Raw genomic sequence first — 20103 nt, forward strand, 5'->3', positions numbered from 1 at the left:
TGAACAAAAAAATATTATTAGATTTTTTTAACTAAACAATTGTTCAAATTTATCTTTGTTTAAAACAAATAAGAATACCCATTTTTCCTTAGATTTATGCATATCACTATTCTCTCTCATAGATTTTTATATTTTTTAAATTACTTATTGCATCGTATATTTCAATGTATCATTGATTAGACGCATTTATGAAATGCAAGCAAGAAATGGGTAATAGGTAAAACAAAATAAAATGTTCGGAATTAAATTCTTCTTCTCTGGAAAAAGGTTACAGACATTGCGACCACAAAATATGTAAATATTTTATCACGGAGCACACACGATAAAATAATCTTGCGCAAACTCATTGTACGACATATCATTTCCGCTTTCGTAATGCAATTCGAGCGGCGCGCATCGACAAGCGAGAAGACGTTCATTGTCACGGCATTCACCTACATGCCGCACAGCTGCCGCAACGATAGGATCTTAGATTCTCCTCTGCTCACATGGTTATCTATACATACGATTACATGCTTTGCGTAGTTCGAAATTCTCTCTCTCTCTCTCTCTCTCTCTCTCTCTCTTTCTCTACGTCAGTCAAAGTGTGTCGCTCGCTTTGTGTGCACTAACTTGGTCGTAAATTGAACAGCTTCTCCGAGAACAAGGATAACGCAGTGTTGATTCCTTGTGGGAGTGAACACGGAATGCACGCGGTGCACGCTGCACGAAATGCATTACCTCGCCTCAATGCATTCAACCACACGTTCGCGTCGCGGAATATTAATGCACACGCGATAACGAAATGCGCGAGAGCTTGTGGAGAAATCAACTTTTTCGATCATTTCAACGGCACGGTTTCGATTGTTCCCGCGATCGCACGCTTTGCGTCCGCTGCCCCAATATTTGCGTTTTTAATGGTGCAAAACGTTGAGGGAAATTGGAAATCGGTCATTTTATGAATTTTCGTTAAGTGAATTTTCGTTAAGTGATGCGATTTTATCGATGGTTTGCGTTGCGTCATAATGACGATTTTTTAATTGTACTATGATCAATAATCATCATTAAAGATGAATTGTTTGGCAATTATTTAAATGAGATATTTGCGAGAGATGATTACCTGTAATAATATTAATGATTAAAATGACTATTTTCTTTATTTTATATTTTTTTATAATTATATATTTATTTTTATAAAATTTTAATATTCAAAAGAGAAATGCCGACAAATATTCAAATTAAATGTAACAAAAGTTTCCGGAATAAAATTACGGAACAGAATAAAATTATGGAACGTAAATTTATTATTTATTATTATTATTTTGTTTATTTTGTAAATTTATCAATTTGATACTTAGATATCATTTATGATTGCGTATTAAATAAAACAGATTCCAGAAATCTGATACAAATTGCAGAATTCTATGTTAATAAAAATTTACAAGTACCAGAAAAACATGAATAAAAATAAAATTTAATACGCGCGAGTTTGGCTCCTTGTTCCATTATTAAAAATCTCTTCCTTTTACAATTTATATACGATTTATATTATACGATTTAATATACCATTTTATATCAGTGTTTTGCGGCGAGAGATGGAGGCTTTACGTCGAATTCGCAAAAAATCGCGAACATGGCAAAGCCAAAGCTAGCCACGAAATATCCGTATTCAACTTCGTGAGCATATAACCAACAAAAAATCTCATAAATATCATGTCGTCGTGGCTATTACCGCGACCGGCGGGTACACAGAATACTAATCGTAACGCACAGAAAAAGGGAGAGAGAGATGGACGGCTGTCGTCGCGACCGTGACTAAACTTTTTCAATTATGTACGTATAAAACACGTCTGGTCCTATGCTGTCGTCCACGAGCAAACTCACTTCACGTCAATATTTCCGTATATTAAATAATATTCCGATATCTCGCGATCAAAAATCAATGTTACAAATAACGGCCAAGTAATGTGTAATTTAATCGATGACAATGCCTAATTACTTAAATGCGCGATTATTTAAATGTCGGTTATTTATATGTCGAAAATAAATAAAAGATAAGAGAAACATTGCTATGTAGATATGAGGCACATATGTATGTTTTAATCAAAAGCTTTGAGATACACGTATACATATCTAATGAATAATACTTATACTTGTTTCCTTGTATATTAAGCGCAAAAATATTGCGTAAATAAAAGACAAGAAATGCGTATTAAAATATATAATGGATAAATTTAAGATAATAACTTCTTCGTATAAGTGGGTATGAAATCATTGGGGAAATTTCACTATTTTTCCAACGTTATTAAAAAGCTCTTGGGGCATGAGGGATAGTAATAATAATGTTTCACGAGCAAAGCATGGATATTTTATATTTTGCCACCTGCGCGCGAAGCGAGCACGTGAGAAATCTACGATGGGCTTCAGGGTAACTAAGTGTTCCCCGCCTCTTCGAGTTAAAAACCCGAGGGCAACGGGGATAACTGAATTAGGGAGGTGCGGGTCAGACACCCTTTTAACGCGGCTATTTACCTCTCCCAATTTTCCGTCGTCGCCGACACATTGCCCATCCTTTTCCGTTTCGTGCTAATAAAAAGAACCCGGAAACGTGAACATCATATTAAGTGATCGAATTATTATTTCTGAGTCACACGTTTGCTGAATGAAATGTTATCATTTCGCCGTTATCGGGATCGAAAGAATGAGAGGTTTTTCGAAAGGCTTGTATTGAAACGATCGATATCCATTTTTAGCAAAAAATAAAAGTAAGCGGATGTAACAATTTTATCATATTTTCTTTCCAATTTTGTTAAATTAAAATACATTTGTAATTAAGCGAAAGAAAAATTAAAACTCTTATATTAAAAGATATAAAAATAAAAACACCATATAATTCGCAAATATATAATAAAGAATATAAGAAAATATGACTGTTTCTACACAATGTTTTTTATAAAATGTAGTTCCAATTAAAATTGATTTATAAAGCAGAGGAAAATTATATATCAAATTATATAATTTATATTCGAGAAATTTAAAAATATGTAAATAAAAATATGAAAATATATTTTTTTTAGGGGATAAATTATTAAGCTTAGAGAAAACATTATCAATGATAAAGAGAAAGCCTGAAACTACCGAGTGTATGCCAAGTCTCACGTTTACGATATGAATTTCATTCGCGCGCAAAGTTTACGATGTAGACGACGTGAGGCGAATTTGGTAGGTTTCCGTATCACGTGAAACAATCGCTTGTAAACACAAAGAGAGTAAATTTTAGCTGCCATGACACGATCAGTATATCTTCCCATAAAATCGCGTTTGCATAAGTTGCACTACAATTCTAGATTACTGAGTTACTATTCTTTTGTATGTGCATTGATATTATCTACAAATATATTTGCATTGCAACAATATATGATAAAAAAGAGAAATTATACTTAAAATATTAAAGACATTTGAATTATATATATAATTTAATATATAAAAAAAAATTGGTTATTAATTCCGACATGATACAAAGTTTTAAAAATAACGGTTTGGATAACGTTTATATGATATCTTTTGTGATCATCGTTTATTTTATTTTAGTATATTCGATATTAATTATCGATGAACAAATAAATGTGACATTAAAGTGTAATACATGACATTAAAATGTAATAAAATTGTAATTTAACATCCATTTTCATTTCGCAATCTACGGTCGAAGCACCAGTTAATTGGGCGATCCCAAACCTGCTACACGTTAATTAACCCGTGTTTTCACCCTCGGAATTAAACATAAGGCATCCGTGTTGCGATGCTGAAAATAATGTACGCCTACCACGTTAACATGCCAAGATTTACAAGGTAATAGTTAAATCAGACGATTACGTTCTTCGCTATTTGAAAAGAAGTCATCTCCCGTCATTTCGTCGGCATCCCTCGCGATCTTCTGCGTTTCCCCTCGCGGATCTTGCGCGATTCAGCAATGTTTTACCCTCGTCTCCCGCGTCGGTGTTAAATCCCCAAGGGGCGGGCAATGCTCTTCGGCGAGAGAGAGGAAAGAAGTTTGAATTTTCCAGCGACGAGTTTGACTTGCAGAGTGCTAATATTAAAGTTCGTCGTATGCCGCACGGGAACGAAGGGCCAGGCTTCGGAACGAGGACACGACACGACGAGAAGAGAGGTGCCTGCCGCGCCTCGTGCATTAGCCGAGGCGCCCCGGCTCTCGGGATTAGATTAGAATTTGTTAGGGACGTCTCTTCGGCGGTAACTTCGTCCCAGGAACGCCGCCAGTTTTGTTTCATCGCCTCCGGGCGCGAGAGCTTTTCGGAAACTTTATTACAGGAAGTTCCATCGGGACATTGCCCCCTACCGCTAGGAGATGAGGTACAAAAGGTTTTTCAAGCCAGTCCATGGAAGCAAACCGGAAAGGCCGCGAACTGTTTCTCGCCCTGAACTGTATTTGCTCGCTGTTATTCCTGTCTCGAGTTGTAAATGTCATTCTGCTCAAAGAGAATTTACAGGGAAAAATGTCGCTTAAATCGCCATGTAGTTGAATGAGATAAAAACAATCGAAATAGATTATATATGTATTTCTACATATCTATAAATATCAGATAGAGATTTCATTCATGAGATTTTTATAATATATGCATATATATCTTATGGATATACATTTTTTCTCATATTTTATCTCATGACTTTATCTTCTATATAATTTTCATATTTTAAATATAATTAATTAGCAATATTTCCATTTTTTTTTAAATTCTATTATAACATATTCACATCACAAAGGATTGCAAAATTATTATTATGAAAAATCTTTTTAGCAAAGTAGAAATGTCTAACTTAATTCAAAAATACTTATGACGTCTGATTAATGATAAATAGTTAAGTATGTGTCAACCGAACATGATTCTTGAAACTTGAACGCAGTTTGCTGATACAGTGCCTTCCAAATTCTACTTATGTGACATTAACAATAAACTTTCGTACTCTAGAAGAAGGACTGGCACGATTTGTCTATCTTGAAGAGGTAGACTTTGCCTCTGCTTCTTATTCTTGCTATACTTCGCGCATTAACCGAAACATTACGAAGCTGGATTAGAATTTGTCAGAGCTGTCGTGCAATAACTTTGTCTGAGGAAATGCCCGAAGTTTTGCTTTAAGAAGTTTGTCCCTCGCCTCGCGATAAATTGAAACTAATTTACACCACGCATAATGAAGTTCTTGAAGTAAAGTGCATCTCAAGATGTCGAGAAGAGACGTCAAGAGAAAAATTTGTATGATTTTGAAAAGTGTGTATTGTATGCCGGAAGCGGAATAAAATATCATTAATCGGCAAGTTGAAAATAATTATCTGATGCGCTAAATTAGAGATTATTCAATAACAAAGTTAATAAATTACGATCTTCATAAATAATTTATTGCCAGAGTTGATTAACTTCTGATGAATTTCGAAGATTAAATTAATAAAGAACAGATAATAATTTCTTGCCATGCGTATTAATTATAAATTATATTTTATTGATCGGAAATATAATATCACATAAATATTATTGGACAGTAACAATGTACTAATTAAATAATCAGATTTAACAATTATTACTTCAATGATTTAATTTTGATAATTTAAGCGATTATTAAAATGATGTTAATCAATTTTAGCAATTATTTTGTATTTTATCATCACAGTTTTCATTATTCTGATAAATTAGCGATTCAAAATTAAAGGTAATGCAAATGCATGTCAAAAAAACTACTTTTCTTTTTTTTACTTTTTACTTTTTTAAAACTTATTTTTCATTTACTCTAGTAATGAATGTCGATCCTGAATTCGCTTCAAACTGAAAGTTTTACAACCACATTAACTTTCTTATTTTTGTTCCTTTCAAAGCCGAAACACGAAAGAGCTTTTCTTCGTCGTCCACCTCAATCGACAACTACGAATCTGACTTTTTCTTAATTCGATTCGATTTTCGCTACGGTGAGAAACACGATATTCGTCTGTGTGTGTATAGACTCGATAATCGCGATCGTTTTTATTAGACTTATTTATTTCAATTTGTAAATTATATTTTTCAGATTATACAAAATTATAAATAACAAATTATTCCTATCTCAATAAGATAAAAATTGTTGATGTTATTCTGCTGTTTATTAAAATAAATAATCTCAAAGCTAGCAAAATTTTTAATGGACCAACAATATATCGACAATTCCATTCTCTTTAATTATAATCTTCAGATATTTATTGTAATATCACATTAACTGGAATAATCTCGAGTATAAAAGCGTAGTGCATCGTAAACACTAAGTATCCACTAGAGCAGAGAGATAATGCAGGAACGTAGCCGCAGAGATTCTTATAGGGTTCAAATTTTAAGGCAGATCTTCCCAAAATAGATATAAACAAAAATTTTATATTAATATAATAAAATATTAAATAATAAAACAACACAAACATGCGTAAAATAAAAAACAAAGAGAACAAACTAGTGTAAAAAGAAAATATAAAAAGTATTGCACACAATTAGACACACAAATTAACAATAAAATTAAAGGTCCTTTGCACGTAAACTATTATTCGCTACATTCATTCATTTTGTCTTGCTATAAAATCAAAAGATATAAATCAAAAAACTCTTTCAGAAATTTTCAAAAAATTCCTGAATTTTCTATGGTTAAAAAACACAACTAATATAAAAATATTCTTTATAATAAATCTAAAATATATTCTCTTTTAATGAATGTAGGTTTAACGTTACGACGGTTAAAACATCATTTGGAGAAAATTCTGCTTACGCCCTTGGAGCATAAGATAACAATACAGTTGGTGTAGAGCCAAGCAGCATAACCGTTTTCATAGTCAGGCGGTTTTGCGTTTTATGGTAATGTCTCTCGCGTCAAACATACACACCGTTACTTCCGACGTTTAATGCGTTTACTCGAAAATTTTCGCCACGACGGGATGGATAAAGTGTCACGATTCACTACCCGCATTACAAATGTTTTTTACGGTGTTGTGTTTCATAAGCGAGTTACGGCCACAAACTCACCTTCCGAGACTCGTTCCTCGGTGACATGAAAATATCATACTCACCGGATTTTACGGGCCGTGTATGTTTAAAACTTGCGTATTTAGTTATTCACATGCAATATAAACCACTGGGATTATGGGAAAATTTCGCATGGCTTTAAAATTACAAAAGAGATATGATTATCCTTCCTAATGGTTACACCGAGACTCGTTAACGTAATTGCGTAACGGCCGCTCGGGCATAATTTTATACGGAATATGCATAAAAATCTCATTTTGTTTAAACGCAATATTGCAAGTTAAAATAATAATGTAATACGGAAAAATTTTCATTCAAATAAAAAAATATAGAATTTGCATAATAAATTAAAGTATCTTGTAATGCATCTCATTTATCGATGATTAAATTCAAAATGAACGCGATCATATATACTCGCAAAAATATTTCTAATTATATTACTTTGTTATACAAATGATTAATTATTATTTCGGACACAACAATTCAACATGCTGGTAAAAAGCTGGTAAAAATTTTGAATTTTACATACCTTGCCATTTCTTCGAGGAATCAACTCGTAAAATTCCTTCGCTCTGAATTTGATCCTTGCCATTGGTAACGCGACAAGTATAAAAACCAACATCAGAAACATCTAAATTTGTTATTTTTAATCGACTTCCCGCCAAATTCTTCGCCGCATGTTCGTGCATCTGAAATGTTGAACATATTAATCTAATTTATTGAATAATAATATGAGAAATATAAAATAAAAAATGAATAACCATATATTAAAAAGTATCTAAAACGTATAAAAATATAAAATTTCAATAAAAAAAAAAAAAAATAGAGCTAATATTAGAAAAAAATTTCTTTCGCGTGACGTCAGAGAAACAATTGCGAATTTATAACAGTTTGGTAATTTTGCGCATACTTGTGCGTGTATTTTCCTAATGGTGATTTTCGGTCGATCTTCTTCTAATGGAGCTTCATTCTTGAACCACCGTATCTTTGTCGGTGGAGGATCGCCCACGACTTCGCATCGCATATGGGCGACACCGCCAGCGTCCTTCGAAATATTTGTCAGAGTTCTTACGAATTTTAAAGTGCCACTTTTCGTGCCGGACGCAGCGTCCACATCAGTTCTGCGAAAAAGATAATATTCATTTTTTATTATTAATTAATTTTATTATTATATATATATCAATAAAATATGAAATCTAATAATACACATATGCATTTTTCCGAAGAGATATTTATAAAGTTTCAATTATACGAGATATATCTTCTGATTATAAAAAGACATATATGTTTATGCAATTCTGCATTATTATAATGTTACGATATAAATTTTCCCCTAATATTTTTTAATTAATTATCATGCAAACATTATTTACATATCTTCCTTGTGCGAATCGATTGCGTAATCGATTCTGTAATTCCAGCTGCGGTTTACATAACAATGTAAATATGCAAAGAGGAATCATTAAGGGAAATAAACTCTATTCTACGCAAGCTCTTTTATTTGCAAAAAATTTTGATTAAATTAATCATATCTGATTATATAATTCTTTTTATTAACCGCAGTGTTAAATAAATTTTAAAGTCATTCGACTAGATTTTTTCAAAAAAAAAAAATGTAAGAATGTAAAAGTTTTTAACATTTAATTCTTATATTTCTACAAATGCAAGATTTCAGAATATATACTGAATATCATTTAATCGTCTTAAATATATATATATATATATATATATATATATATATATATATTTTTTTTTTTTGTAAGCATTACATTTTTAGTATTACGAAACTTATAAAATTGCGCAATATTCCCATGACAATATCGCATCTCCAAAGATATGAGTTCATGTATGTTGGCACAGCAATCGCGAATGAGATGCTGGTACGATATGTAGCCTAACGCAACAGCGATAATACCCTTTAGAGACATGGATGTTGCAATCAATTGCAGCTTCCGGTGAGAGGAGGCAGTTAAGTGGGCGAGCTCGCATTGTGATTAATATCAAACAGAGAGAGCCGCTGCACTAGAATGCAATATTAAATACAAATACGAAGTTATACATCCTTTTTCTCCTCTTCTCTCTTTCTCCGACTGTCCGTGAAAGTAATGCCTATCGTGCCAAGTTTCCTTTATCCCGGAAGACTTGATATATGGCGTCGCGAGACGCATTTAGCGCATGTTTCCGGAAACGTGAGCCACACACTTTTTAAATCCCGTATATTTGCGCGAAAATACGACGCGCATCCGCGCCTCTCGCTAAATTCCTGAAAGTCAGAAAATAATTCAAGCGAAATGCGCGGCGGGACAAAGGGCGACTTTAATTATGTCGCCGATGCAGCTGCATTTCACGCGGCGACGTTCACGACCGCCGACAGTCGTAATGTTACGATGTGCCGTTGTAATGAGAGAGATGCGCACCGTTTAGATTTTGTACGATTTGTACGATAAGACAGAATTATTACTATCCATGTTTGTACGATATTGTTGCTATGATACGGGAAATGATAAGTTTGAGGAAGATATTTTTTGAGAACTTGTGGTAGAAGTTTCGCGAGATAGTTGATGATGCTAATGTTCTCGTGTGTGCGAATGTTTAATTCAAATAGAATGTAATATATAATTAAAATCAGACTCAAAAAAAAATCAAACTCAAATAAAATTTATATTGGATTAATATATATATATATATATATAATTCAATTTTCGCTTTTATGACAAACTGCCAATTTTAAAGATAATTTATTTCTTCAGAAGAAGTCTTCTATTAAATTTTGCTTGATCGATAGTCATTCTCGCGAGACGAATTCGAGCGATGGCTGATACGCGAAGAAACACTAACGGAGGAACAGAGCAGTTAGGGTGACCCTATCCTTCCGCAGAAGGCCAATCATTGAGTTTACATTGCCGCCTGTATGCGTGCAAGTCGGCAAGAAGCGTGTGTACGTGTAGACATGTGTGCGAGGCCTTAGATACACGGATGTGAGAGACATTTGTGTACGTACCATCAGCCGCGTTTGCACGTGGCAGGACGTGATTGCACGTGGGTACGGGGAGTAACTAACCCCACGTTTACCGCTGGTTATTGAATATAAATCAACCTATGATCAGGAGTAAGTCATCGTGATGGTACAGGCCTGGCAGGAAGTTCGTCTCGTTCGTGACGAAGCACAACGTCGTTTGCAAACATTTGTCAGAATAACTGGGAAGTGGATAATCGCAGGAAGATCATGTATCAAACTCGTATTTTAAATCGTAATATGTATGTAGAGAGAAATCGAAATTCGGATAAAATATTTCTCATATTGTAGAAAATAAAAGTATATACAGATATTTTATAGGATTAACATTTAATAAAATGTATCTCTCTCATGTCAAAAACATCTGATCTATATTTTTTTCATCATGATATGATGTTTTATTAAAAATAAGTATCACAATTTCATTATCAATTAAAATTAATTCTCCGTTTCTATTTTCAGAATAAATAGTTTTTTACAACTCTCAATTTTGTCGAAATAAATGTCTACTACAATAATAAAACTTTATTACATATAAATCAAAATTTGTTAATTTCTTTGCATTTTTCTTAAGAAAATATTTAGAAAGTATTATATCCATTCTTATATTCTCTCTGCATATTTAATATTTTTCTAAATGCAAATTTAGAAAAGTTCTCTGAAAACAATGTGTGGATTAAGTGTCCAATTAAATATAGCAAAAAAAATTTGATTTTCTCTAGGATCAAAGTTGTAGCTTCTCGATGCATGAAAATGCGCCAATGTAAATTGCATAAATATCAACCGCGACACGTGTGTGTCAACTGCGGCTGGCAATTTTCGACGCCGGGTGGCGCGTATGAAATTAGCGGCATGTAGACTGGCAAGATGAAAATACGTACACCGCCTGTGGTGCTCTGCACAGTGCGTCAGTTGACTGCACTTTATCTACCCGCTATGTAAAGTAATTCTATGCATTTTGAAGCGACGCCGCGTTTATCAGCTGGTTGAAGGGAAACGCGTTCTTTTCATTTTCAGCGCACTGCACACGGTGACATGCGCGCGTGCATTCTTAACTCGGTGACGTGCGATAAAATTGCATACATTTACGTACATAAACGAGATGCTGCGCTCTTATCCATTGGCGCATCGTAACGACATTTTCGCGCTGTCTCGCTGTGTGATAACAAAAAGAAAATTCTATGGAAGGCTATATGACAGAATTAAATAAAATCGAGACCTTTAAAATTAAACACAAAGATTACTGTGTTTATCATTTTATGTATATATAAATTAAGATATATATATATATATATATATATATATATATATATATTATATAAATTAAAATTTATGTTTAAAAAAAATGCAAATTCATTATTTGTTATTAAATCTTGAATAAGTTTGCCAAACTTGGCGAATATCCAATTTTATGCCTTTTAAAAATTCAAACATTGATATACCGTCTGCTATCCTGCAGCGGAGAATGCCGATGGTAATGATTGACAAAGGGGTTAAAACACCCATGACGTATACTCGCGACACATAATAGCATATGTAACTCTACTAATTACGCGGCTCAAACCCTCGTAGCGCATGATGTTTGTTCCATGAGTAGGATATTGGGCGAATATACATATATTGCGCATTCACGTACTAATTAAGCCTGGGAGCGCTGACATAAATTTGCTATTATATTCGGATAATTCAGAGAAATGTGCTTAAATTTTGAAATTAAAAATCTATAATTTTAAAAAATGGCAAGGACGCTGAAAAACTAGAGAATAAAAGTTTTCTTCTTTTTATAAGAGAATTAACTGAGATATACCATAAATGCTTTGCTCTAAATTAAAATGATATAAATAAAAGCAAAAATAACGTTCATAAAGAGATAACTTCTTTAAGATCATTATAAAAAAAAAACTTGATTTTTTACATTTTAGATAGTTGAATGTACACACAATTCGATAATTATAAAAATATTACGTATTTAAATAGAAAATTTTTTGAAATGTGGAACACAATATTAAAGAAAAATGTAAGCTGTAAGATTTCTTCGGACGCGAAAGATTTGTAGGGAAAATGTGCGTTGGAAAGCGTTAACACTTCGTCGCATCGACGATATTACGTCACTTCCTTCGTTGCCCATTTCAAGCAGGCAGAAGACCTTCTCAGACGAGGATTAGGAAGCTGCAAGGTTTCTATAAATAATGCAACATTTAACCATCCCTTGCCCTCTTTCCTCCCACTGCTCGACGGCGATCCCGCACCTTAATGTCGGAGACAACATTTTAAGTGGTAGAGCTTGTTTCCCGTTCGCCTGCTAGGGAAGTTAAAGTTAATGCTGAAAGGAAATGTACAAATTGTAGAATAAAACATCGTAATGGACCAAGCATTTTCATACATAAAAAATGATCAGATTTTTTAAATTCTCATATTTGTATTATTTTTTTATCAATTTGTTTGCATAAAATATATATGTATTTTAATTCTTTTTTAATTTTTTTATATGACAATCATATGTGTTATTATTTCTTCACAATTCGTAAATTAATTCATATTTGAATATAAACAAAGTATAAAAACGCATAATTTTTTATTATTTAGAAAATTATATTATTAACAAAATTTTACATTAAATATGATCGCTTAAAATAACTTATATTAGAAATAAAATTTAATATAGATATAATTTGTAATGCTAAAAATGATGAGGATATATCATGCATAAATTGTTACAATTTAATTCTGTAATTCTCGTTTATATCGTTTCATTTTATGTGTAGGCGTTTTATTGGTAAACAATTCTTGAACAAATTTGAACAATCGTTGAGTGACAATCGATCGAATTTTTTACCTATTATGATGCCTATTACTATTAAATAATAATTTCAATTACGTCGTGATTGAAAACTGGCAAATGCAAAGGTTTATCAAATATGTCATTTTCAAACCAATAACATGTTGTTTCAATATATTAGAGTATTCAACATTCATTGGGAAGTGCACGCCATCACATTTACATCTAAATTAGAGATAAACAATTGGTTATTGATTGATTATTGATTATCACGACTGATGCGGTTATAGAAATTTCTGCCACCAATCGTGTACAAATAATCGCTAATAGATGAATTGATTAATACTTGGTTTCGAATAATTATGTATCTGTATCTCTCTATATTTGCATTTATATATATATATATATATATATATATATATATATATATATATTTATTTCCATATTTGTGTTCGCATGAATATGTATGGCACATATGTATATTATAATTTTTAAGGCAATGTAAACTTTTTCAACATATGTATTATAGATTCTCAACTTAATACTTTATTAAAAATTATTAAAAATTCTATAATTGGATTCTTTTCCAATTGAGCAATTGTGATGTAATAGCATGATTATGAGGGCGTTTTCAGAAGAGAGATCTATTCTTGCTTTACATCCTATATAGAGAAGCGGCTACTCATAGAAGCCCGCAGTCAACTAGGTATCGATATTAATGGAGCTACGTCGCATTTAGGGTCGAATAATGTATAGCGATCGCATTGGAGAAATACATGTCGAGATTGTGTGCATACGCAAATACAAGGGCACGCATTCACACACAAATGCTCATACGCAGCGGGTCACGTGTGTCGGTCGTGCTATCGGTATCAGGACTATAATATGTCACCACGATCGACTAGGATGTATAATTTCAGTCGCGGCGAACTCATTACCGTGTCATTATGTCGTGATATAATGATGTAAACTGTAATGTCATGTGCAAGTGCGTAAACGTGACGTTTCGGGTTATGGCGTAAAGCCAAAGTCGTATAACGCAGCAAACTCGAGTATGGCATCTTAGTTAGGATAATATAATTAAATCTGATCGTCGTGAATTTATGGGTATTAGAATACTATAAACGCGCCATTTATTTTATGTGTATGTGTATATAATTACTTACATATTAATTCTAGTTTTCCACTTTTTCAAAATAAATTAAATAAAAATCACACACCCACTTAATATTTAAATTATCAAATGTATCGCTCAGTTATGACAAGCTTTTATTGATATAAAGTAATGTTCAGTGCATCGTCGAGATAATCAATTAGCATCGCGAAAAAGAGGTAACAATATTGTCAGTATCGATTTAATAAATTCCGTAATATATTAATTGATAATTTAATAATTGATTTATAATTTAAAATATATGTATAATTTAATATTCCGTTTGTATATACGTCATAATACGGAAAATATTTCGGCAACGAATAATCAAAACATAACATATACGGAATAAACGTTAGCGCGCTATTGTTAACGTGTTATGGCTTACAACTTTATTATTCTCACGGCGATACTCGAACAGTAAGGAAGTAGAACGCGAGACATTCGATCAAATTTCTCTACTCAACGCGATCGCGACAAGTATCGGGAAATAATTTGATATCATAAATAATTAATTATTTTTCACACACTTTAAATTTTGAATAATACGTAATTATATCATAATGGATAAATTCCGAAGCGCGTATTTTGCGTGACGTTTTAATCAAGAATCGAAATGATTAGAATCAAAATTGTAAATTATTGTTTTATCGCGATCTTTCTCTCTCTTTCTCTCTTTATAAACAATAATTATTTCTTTAAAAATACTTGATTTCTAATTATATTTCATATTTTATCGTTATTCGATTTTTTGATAATTTAAATATGATTTGGCTTGAGAACGAATAATAAAATAGTCAAATCGCAGGTTCGAATAATGATTAACATAATAATAAGCTCCATGATATATAAATCGTTTATTAAATAATTAATCTATAATTTAAAATACTTGTATTATTTAATATTCGATACCGTATATACGTCATAGTACGCAACATATTTTCGGCCGCGATGAAAACAACAACATTGTATTCGGCCTTGGCAATGTAAACATTAGCGCGCTATTGTTGACGTCTTACGATTTATAGCCTTGTTATTATTCAGACAGCAACGTTCGAGCAATAAAGTAGTACTTATCGACTCGCAGTACGATTTTGGTGTCAAACGGGGTTCGATCATGCCAAAAGTGCGGGAGTGTCGTTCAAAGTATCGCGCGTGTGAATCAACCTGAGAGAAGGAGGAGGCATCGGGCATCGGTGGAGCAGCCCTGTGGTAAGTAATTTGTTATTTGTATATTAATTATTTATTAATTGCATACGTGTAATTTAAATTAAACAATTAATCGCGTAAATTGATTTTGTAATTATATGATTTAAATAAGAGAGAATTAGAGGAAAAGATTTTTACTTTTAAATATATTTTAATTATAGCTTTTATATGAAATTATTAGTTATTAGTGTCTTTTTTTAAAATTTATAAAATTATTTTATTAATCTGTTTATTATTATATTGATCAAATATAAAATTCAAGCATACAATAAATTTTTTGAAATATTAATTATTTTATGCGCTGCTACAATTGGGTTCTATTTGTGTTACAGATCAACCTAACGACTTTGAGAGGAGGAGGAGGCCTAGGAGAGGCATCCTGCACCGGCGGAGCAACCCAAGGGTGAGTATTATTATTTTTATATTAATTATTATAAATCCCGCACACGCATTAATTCGAGTCGATCATTATTTAAATAGTTTAAACAAGAGAGAGACTAATACTATAAAAGTTTTTATTTAAAATAGTTTTCTTTTTTAGAATTTATAAAATTATTTCATATTTATATACCTTCTTATTATTATACGCATCGGATATAAAATTCGATGCGCACAATAATAATTTTTTGAAATATTAATAATTATTTTAAACGTTGCTATAATTTGGATTTTATATTTGTGTGTTGCAGACAACGTAGCCTCAAGACCAAATCTCCGCTGTTGCGCATCAGTGCCGGTGAGTGATAAATTTTATTTTATTTTGAGGTGACGGATCCGTAGATATTGTAGATGCAAATGTAGATTGTAGATTGTAAATAGATCCGTTGCCTCAAAATGGATGGGCTAGAATAAATGCAATTAAATAACTTTTAATAGACTTTTTAAATATATATTAAAACACATTAGAAATATAATTTAAAATATAAATTAAAACAAAAAATTGAAAAAAATATAAAATATTTTTTTAAATAGAAATTTTATTTAATTTATTTAATGTAGAAGACGCTAATAACTTTATTTCTTTATTTCTTATATGAAATATTGATAATTATTGTGATGTTGCGTCAATTTTGTCACAATTTTTCATAGCCCATCCATCTTTATTATCATAGCAATGAAAGCTTAGACAGTTCGTCACGCATCGTTTTAATATAATTTTACTTTAGTCAATCTAATGCCAAGTTATCAATCAAATTTAATCATTGTTTGAAGTAAAAATATTTAATCTTATAATAATATATAATATTTATAATATGTGATTTATATTAAAATAAATTAATAAAACATTTATGTGTCGTATAATTTGAATAATTTGACTTTCAGTCAAATTATTCATACATCAAATTTTGCAATTTATTGAAACGATGCATGACAAACTGTCATGTCATAAATGAGCATAAAATTATGCTCGTGTAAAATTATGCCCGGCGACAATAATTAGCCGGCAACGGAAGGAATTTTTTCCTTCATTGACCTCTGATAGGGGGTCGAAGCTACATCTCTGGTTAGATGTAGCCAGAATTAATATGGCCAAAATCAACAATAAGTAAGTCCAACTGGCCCAACGGAAGCAGCCTATAATGCATTATATTAGGGCACGCGAGTAGGACACGCGAGTAGGGCACGCGATTAGGGCACGCAGTTAAGGCACGCGATTAGGGCACGCAGTTAAGGCACGCGATTAGGGCACGCATCTATTATAAAATATACAATATAATTATAAACATATAACTATTATAAAATTAGTTATATGTAATATAATAATATGTGTATTTAATATGTATTATCTGTTTTTTCAAAATCAATTAAATCAAAATTATATATATATATAATATTTGAATTGTCAAATATTATGCAGCCATGACAGATTTTTATTAATAGGAAGCAATGTACAGCGTAATATTGAAATAACTAATCAACATTGAGGAAAAGAAGCAACAATACTTGCGAGTACCGATTTAACATGTCTTTTTTAAGAGTGGATTGCAATTTTATTTATCTAAATATTATCTAACACAAAGTGTATCAAATTACCGTGATTTAATTATACAAGTACAAAATCAAACTTCAAATTCAAGAGTGGAGATAGACCATCTTCGTACATTTATAACGATAATTATATTTTATTTAGATAAATTGTACTTTAATATTGCTTAACATACTTTTTATAGATATGTTGCGTGCTTTCGGTACGCTTTATAAAATTATAAAAATTGTTTTATCGCTATAAATATTTAATATATATTTCATGAAAAATATTTTATTCGTGATAATAATTCTTACGCGCAATATAAGTGAAAATTCCGTGGCAATAAGATCGTATATAGTTTTATATAGATCTTTTAAATATTCCTTGAGTACAATCACGTGAAAAAGATATACATTCCAATGAAACAGCTAAAAATATATGGGAGCAAGAACTATCTTGGAAGCAAGATGTCGCATGCGCGTTTTATGGCGTGTAATTTCAATAACGACGAGTGTATTATCAAATTGGAATATATATCGCGATAAATCTATGCACTATTATCAACTCGTCATTTACCCGAGCATAAAGAAAATCATATACATATAATATGACGTAATAATATTAAACGAAATATAATTTATGCATCAGTAAAACTGTTCAACTTACAAGTTGATAAAGAGAAGGAAAGAAAGAGAGGGGGAGAGAGAGAAAGAGAGAGATCATAAATTGTTCTTTTATCTAAAATAAAAAAATATGTTGAAGAGAAACATCACAAAATATTGTTATATAAATCTATCTAACAATAAGAATATTAGTCATCAAATTTTTTAAGTATATCGTTTATAATTTCAAAATTAATATCTTTCCAATTAAAAAAAAAGTGATTTTTTGTCTTTCCACTCGCAACATAGATTTCAATTTTCTAACCGATCAAACTGATTTATAGTGACGAGACGTCAATTCGATTTCTTGAGAAGAGAAAATTGCAGAAGTCTCGAATAGAAAGTGCACGCCTTCTCTATTCGATAGAAAAAGATTTTTATGAAAAAGAAGAAATATTAACAGGAAATTAAAAAGATATATTACATATTCCAGTATGTAGAGGGTGCTCTCCAGAACTGCTCACCGAATGACGTTTTAAGCACCTATCCTTCGATGAATTGGGAACTTTTCCTCTCTACCTGACGATGATTCCGATATTAAATTTTCCAGTGTAGCGACAAAACTGATTTATTGCGACGGGACGTCGATATCGACTCCTCGTGGAAAGAAAATCGCACAGCGCGGGCCGCATCGCGGAAATTGCGCGACTTTTCTACTCGATGTCCCGAGCGCGAAGGGACATTCCCGAGATGGGAATTTTCAAATATATTTTCATCCCGTTGTAAACTCACACATCGAAAAGCCTTTCGGAAGCTACTTCGCAATTGCTGCCTGAGGAAAGCGCGGATATGAAATTTGAACTGCGGAATTTCGATTGGCTCTATCGACGCGTCCTTCGCAAATTAGCTTAGTCGTGGAGAGAATGGGAGGGGTAGGAGAATTCAAATTTAATCATGCGGCAGCCTTTACAGTTCCACGGGACTTGCCTACACGGGAAGTGGTATTATTAGCTTTCGAATCGAACCAATCAAGTCGCTTCCTTATTAAGCCCCGCGGGGTTCCTCTTCCCTTGTCCTTATCTTGGTTTCCCGTTATACAGTAAGAACGAATGTGTGAAATGTCTGTCGTTCCCTTCATAATATTTTTCCCTTTTTGTACGATATCTGGCTAATTTTCTTTTTCTTTTGATTATATATTTTCTTCGAAATAAATATTGTTATGCCTTTTTTTTTAAATCGCTATGAAAGGGATTTTGAAAAGTTTGAGTAAATTATGTGTTTGTAATAATATCATAACATTTTATATTTAATTTTCTAAAAGCTAATCTTTTTAGCTGGAAATAATATACTATTATTAAATATTTTTTTTTTTTAATTGCGATATTAAAATTTTTCTGGAAAACATTTTCCATTTAAACAAAATTGTTATATTTTTTAGATTTTTATCAGGACATATTTTTTTCCATCTTTCACGCAGGAAATATCCATATAAATCCATATATCCATATAAATCCATATAAATTTTGTTTTGTTGAATGATAATAAAAAAATAAGTATAACTAACATGATAATTAAATTATAATGAAATATATATAGATAGAGAATCTGTTAATATTGATGCTGATCTTGAAATTTCTACTTGATCAGGATAAACCGATTATCCAAACAGATACTTTGACGCAATTCAACGAAGTATTCTTATTTCGTTCTTTGTTTTTAAGTCTCACAAAAAAGTATGCGATAATATGTGTATGTGAAAGTGTAACGCAATTAAAAAGGATCGGTTTCTTGCTTGTCTCGGCAATTTCGCCCGGATACAGGTAGGAAGTCTTCGGTCATAGTTGATGGACGCGATCGATAGCAATTTTAATTGCTAATTAAGCACGGTGCTAGTTAGACGGATATATGTTCTGCATTTAATCCTGCGATAAGACGATAAGAGAATAGGGGTTGTAGGTAGTTATATAACACTCACCCGTTACTGGTCGAGTCGAAAACATCGTTGTAATCCTCGTCCGTGCTGTAGTCCAGTATGTCAGTATCCGAATCCTCAATATCGCCATTTCCACCTGTAAAAAGAAAACCAATTTATTTTTATCTATCCTATAATATTGTTATTTAACACTTACATTTAATAGAAATTATAATATATGAAATTAATATTGAAATTGATATTGAAATTAATATTGAATTTCCTAATTTTTTCTAAAAATTTTAATAGATTTTCTAAAATTATGCTTTTAATATTTTTTAATCTATAAGGTACAATAATTTAAATTTAATAAATTAGAAAGCTAAAGATCTCTTCAGAGATTCTGTATAATTTTCCACTTGCCAGTGCTCATTG

The 20103-nt window shown here is 31.8% G+C and overlaps 1 protein-coding gene across 1 annotated transcript in view; it reads right to left on the bottom strand.

The window, feature by feature from the left end:
• The window catches only part of LOC126850235 (tyrosine-protein kinase transmembrane receptor Ror), a 229700-nt gene that overhangs the window by 27067 nt on the left and 182530 nt on the right, over positions 1-20103 (bottom strand). Inside the window, exons 2-4 of the mRNA XM_050592999.1 lie at positions 19732-19825; positions 7939-8149; positions 7558-7717 (exon numbers count right to left, since the gene is read on the bottom strand). Coding sequence (XP_050448956.1) covers positions 7558-7717; positions 7939-8149; positions 19732-19825 — 465 coding nt within the window. The remainder of the gene's footprint in view (positions 1-7557; positions 7718-7938; positions 8150-19731; positions 19826-20103) is intronic.

The sequence above is a fragment of the Cataglyphis hispanica genome, chromosome 6 (genome assembly GCF_021464435.1).
Source record: "Cataglyphis hispanica isolate Lineage 1 chromosome 6, ULB_Chis1_1.0, whole genome shotgun sequence".
In the NCBI taxonomy this organism is placed as follows: Eukaryota; Metazoa; Arthropoda; class Insecta; order Hymenoptera; family Formicidae; genus Cataglyphis; species Cataglyphis hispanica.